This window comes from Alligator sinensis, unplaced genomic scaffold, assembly GCF_000455745.1.
Source record: "Alligator sinensis unplaced genomic scaffold, ASM45574v1 scaffold1232_1, whole genome shotgun sequence".
NCBI classification, from domain to species: Eukaryota; Metazoa; Chordata; order Crocodylia; family Alligatoridae; genus Alligator; species Alligator sinensis.
Genome location: NW_005842537.1, coordinates 1,057,455 through 1,061,638, shown reverse-complemented (window position 1 = coordinate 1,061,638; position 4,184 = coordinate 1,057,455). Strand labels below are relative to the sequence as shown.

General features: G+C 40.6%; 1 protein-coding gene across 1 annotated transcript in view; it reads left to right on the top strand.

Moving 5' to 3' along the window:
• EDAR (ectodysplasin A receptor) overlaps positions 1-2,959 on the top strand; it is a 42,756-nt gene extending 39,797 nt beyond the window's left edge. The window contains exons 10-11 of the mRNA XM_014523793.2: positions 272-332; positions 2,624-2,959. Of these exons, the coding sequence (XP_014379279.1) occupies positions 272-332; positions 2,624-2,943 (381 nt within the window). The 3' untranslated portion in view covers positions 2,944-2,959. The remainder of the gene's footprint in view (positions 1-271; positions 333-2,623) is intronic.
• Positions 2,960-4,184: the final 1,225 nt, after the last annotated feature.

Here is a 4,184-nt window from a genome sequence, read left to right as displayed (position 1 = left end):
CCTACAGCAGAAACCACAAAAGCGTGTTTATTCTTAAATCACTGTATTGTTCTCTGTTATGAATCTTCAGCATAAGACCTAGGAGGCATTATGCAATTCAATGTTTTCAGAGCTTTGGAATAAAGAGCTTCTAAAGCATTGGAGCAGTTGCATTGTGACTGGTTGCCTCTGGCTAGGAATGATCTTTTCACTTGACTAAAAATATAATGAAATATAACTCTTTAAAACATGTTTTCGTTACATGTTTAAAACATGTTTTCGTTCCCTTTAGATTCAAAGTCGAAGGAAAAAGATTTTTGATGTATATGCTAATGTATGTGATGTTGCAGAAGGTGAGTGTGAACAAGAAGTAATCAGAAAATGTACACAGAATTAAATCACAGTTGTTTGCTGGGAATAGACTCCCTTTTACCTTCGTATGAAAAAGCATGCTTCAAAGAGAAAATTCCAATCTGGAGAACATACTTTGTATAAGTTACTTGTTTTAAGCAGGTTAGATAAACTAGTTAAAATATGTTTTGATAACAAGTTGGAAAATAAGATTTGGGTTGGGGGACAAAGGGGGGGGGGTTGTAGATTATGTCAGACAAGTGTTTTGCTTTTCTGTGCCCCTAGGTGCCTTTCTTCTACCTCACTGTCACCACATCCTGAAACCACCACATCCATGTCAACCAGTGTTTATAGAGTTACACCTATTTAACACCTGACTGCCTGTATGGTCTAGACCAGAGCCTGGCAACCTTTTCTGGCTGCAGGTCAGATAACCCACCCTGAGTCAGAGATGGGCGCACAAGTGCTAGGATCTGGCCTCCACCAGTGTGTCTCCACAGTGGCACAGGGAGAGTGCCTGCAGCTTAAGCTGGCCTATGGGGTGGATCCAGTGGTTCCCAGGGTCAAACCAGCCTGCAGGTAGTAATCTGATCCCTGGTCTAGGCAAATTAGTTTCTCCACTTAACAAAGGGCAAAACCATATTTATTTTCCACTTTACAAAATCTTTGTGTGTGGGTTATCTGGAAAAATGTAGGTCTCAGCTCACCTCAGCTCATTGCTACTGGTCATGAAACAGGAAAAACTCCATATATATATAAAAAAGTAAACACATAAATCAGAGGATAGTGCTGGGAAGTGTATATTCCCATACTGTATCTTGCAATATGGAAAATGGTCCAGCAAAAAGCAACCTTTGGCCCTAGGGTCAGTGCTTAAACCCAGCCTTTGAAAATTAACATTAAGGATGACAAAGACCACCTGTGAAGGGACTGTGCCTGGAAAGCTTCCACATGGAGACAAGAGGCATCACTGCAGCATCTGCATTCCTCTCATTTCTGCAAGAACGGTTTATCATTACAAAAATATGTAGGGCCAGTTCCTATTCCACATATTAAGTATCTAAATAGATTTAGGGTAGACTAGGATTGCATTTATGTGTCTGCTTAAATCCCTGAAAAAATATTAAGATGCCTACATTTATAACACACCTTATCATCTTAGCCTTGAGATGAAGTCACAAAAAACAGAGAATAGGAAGAGTACCCAATCAACCTTGTGTGTTAGCTTTTCAGGGACTCAAGAAGGCTGGAATAGGATCTCACTTGGGCACCTAAACTGGCTTAGTCAGAAAGTAGGGCAACATGGCACTTTGTAGACTAACTCTAAATGGTTTGGATCAGCAGTGCTCATGGTTTTTGCCCTGCAGGCATGAGGCTGGTCTGTGGGCTAGATTGGGCCATTCACCACCCCCGCATGCTGGCTCCAGGGTCCCTGTGGCACCCTTGCCCAGCCCTCACACGCTGGGATCGGGCCCTGTGTCACCCTGCATGCCTCATTTAGAGTACAGGGACAGGGTCTGCAGGGCTCCTCACAGATAACCCAGCGCTAGGGGCTGGATTGCTGCTTGTGGGCTCGCAAAGCAGGAGCCAAGCACCCTTGGTTAGGTTAATTGAACATTAGTCTATAAGGTACCACCCTGTTATGTTTTCTGCGTAACTTCAAATGAACATGCTTAGCTATGGTTTAGAGATGTTGCTTGCAACAAAGTCAGGGAAACATCAGATTAGGTAATCTAGTTTACCCCAGACCCATCTGAGGGGCAGGATGACTATCAATGAATTATTCTCTGTGCCATTAAACAAGTGAATTCGACACTGCTAGAACTCTGGCTGCTGTTGACTAGCCTGCAATAAAAAACAAAATGCCTTCGCTAAACTCACACATCTGTATCTGTGGAATTGCTCATTGGGATAGTTCTGCAATATATTTCCCAGCTACCTGGGGTAGCTAAGAGAGGGATACAGTAATAAGTAAATATTGAATCATTTCCCATACAAATTCCCACATGCATTCTTCCCTTATTGTCTCCAGGTTTCTTTCTCTCCTTACAAGACTCAACCAGTCCCATACTGTCATTTGGGGCAATTCATTTAGGCAGTATACATCATAGTCAGCAGGGTACCAGGCAGTTGAGTTAATTCACATGAGAATTTTCGATGTAGTTACTGTGGTATCTTGTTTTAAGTATATGGTATTAAATGTTACAGTAATCCTTACTGTTCTGTAAGAAACATCTGTAGTCATCAAAATCTGTGTACTGAAGCTTCTGACTAAGAATATCCTCTTTGATAGGTCTCAGTCCCACAGAACTGCCTTTTGATTGTCTGGAGAAGACCAGCAGGATGCTCAGCTCAACCTACAACACTGAAAAAGCCATTGTGAAAACATGGCGCCACCTTGCAGAGAGCTTTGGATTAAAGAGAGATGAAATAGGTGGTATGACAGATGGCATGCAGCTCTTTGACCGAATCAGTACAGCTGGCTATAGTATCCCCGAACTTCTAACCAAACTGGTACAAATTGAGCGACTGGATGCTGTTGAATCTTTGTGCGCAGACATTTTGGAATGGGCACAAACATCACCTACACCTGCACTACCAGCTGCTTCCTGATGGTCATGCTTGTGATCCTGCCGGGAGTGGGTGGCCTGGTGGGGCTCTCAGTGGTTTGGGAGCCCCCAGGAAATGCCAGGCCAGTTACCACCCCGGTGAAAGGCGGGTCAGGGTGCCTTAATAACCCTACCTCCCACAAGCTCCCTTCACTTCCAAAGGATCTGCAGGCACACCAAGTCCAAGAGCAGTGTGTCCAGGATGCTGGAGAGGGATTGAAAAGATTTGGTGCTTTCCTTAGTTACATATCCTGTCATTCTAAAGGGTGAATTGAGGCAACATTTGAAACTGAATTTGACATACAAACAGAAATCTTCAGAGAAATACAAGATTAAATGTTTCATTAGACATAATGGCTTTTGTTAAACAGTTGCTGATAGTAAATGAACACTAATGCCAATTTTCCATTCTGTTTACAAGAATGGATGCAGATTAGTCTGTTGATATCCTGTTTTTGAAGAAAGTTTTTACTATTTAAAGATATTTCTATCATGTCAGGCCTTGTTCAATAATTTAATAGCTACAGTCAGATACAGTACCATGGAATACAGATAACACCCATATATTTCTACAGTTTCTAACACATGTAATAGGTAACCTATTTCATTCCTTCTTTATCCTATGGATTTGCTGAATAAAGAAGTGTGTACATTAATTATATTCACAGATTCCCTAGTTTAACTAATAATTCCAGATAGAAAAAAATTATCAAGGTCATCAACAGATCTCAAATGACTGTCTATATGTCAATGCATTCTTGGTCTACACAAACAATTCAGAAACTTATTAATGCATACTGCTAACTGACTAAAGACACAGTAGTTAGAAAGTTGACTACTTTTAACTTAAAAGAAACATATTTTAATATCTTCTGTATTTACAAAAAAACTCTCTAAGCAATAAAAATGATTGCGTAAGACTTTAAAAACAAAAAGCAGCAGAATTAGTAAAAGAGCCACTTAAAGAGTACAAAGGCAACTGCTTTTAAAAACTATTATATATGCCTACAGAAGTATGAAGCATGAGCAGTTGCTGAAGAGAAAATAGTTCCTCATGAGTCAATTCCTTTTATAGGGGCTTTAGACTGAGGTTGTTCACGGCAACGATATATCTTATTTTCTTTTAAATGTTAACGAATCTATTTTTTGTGGCAGGATGATTTTTTTTCAGTCAATAATCACAGACCAGAAGCCAGTAGCTGTTAACAAACCTGGTAGGCTAATTTGCAGTTCAGTTCATTGCTA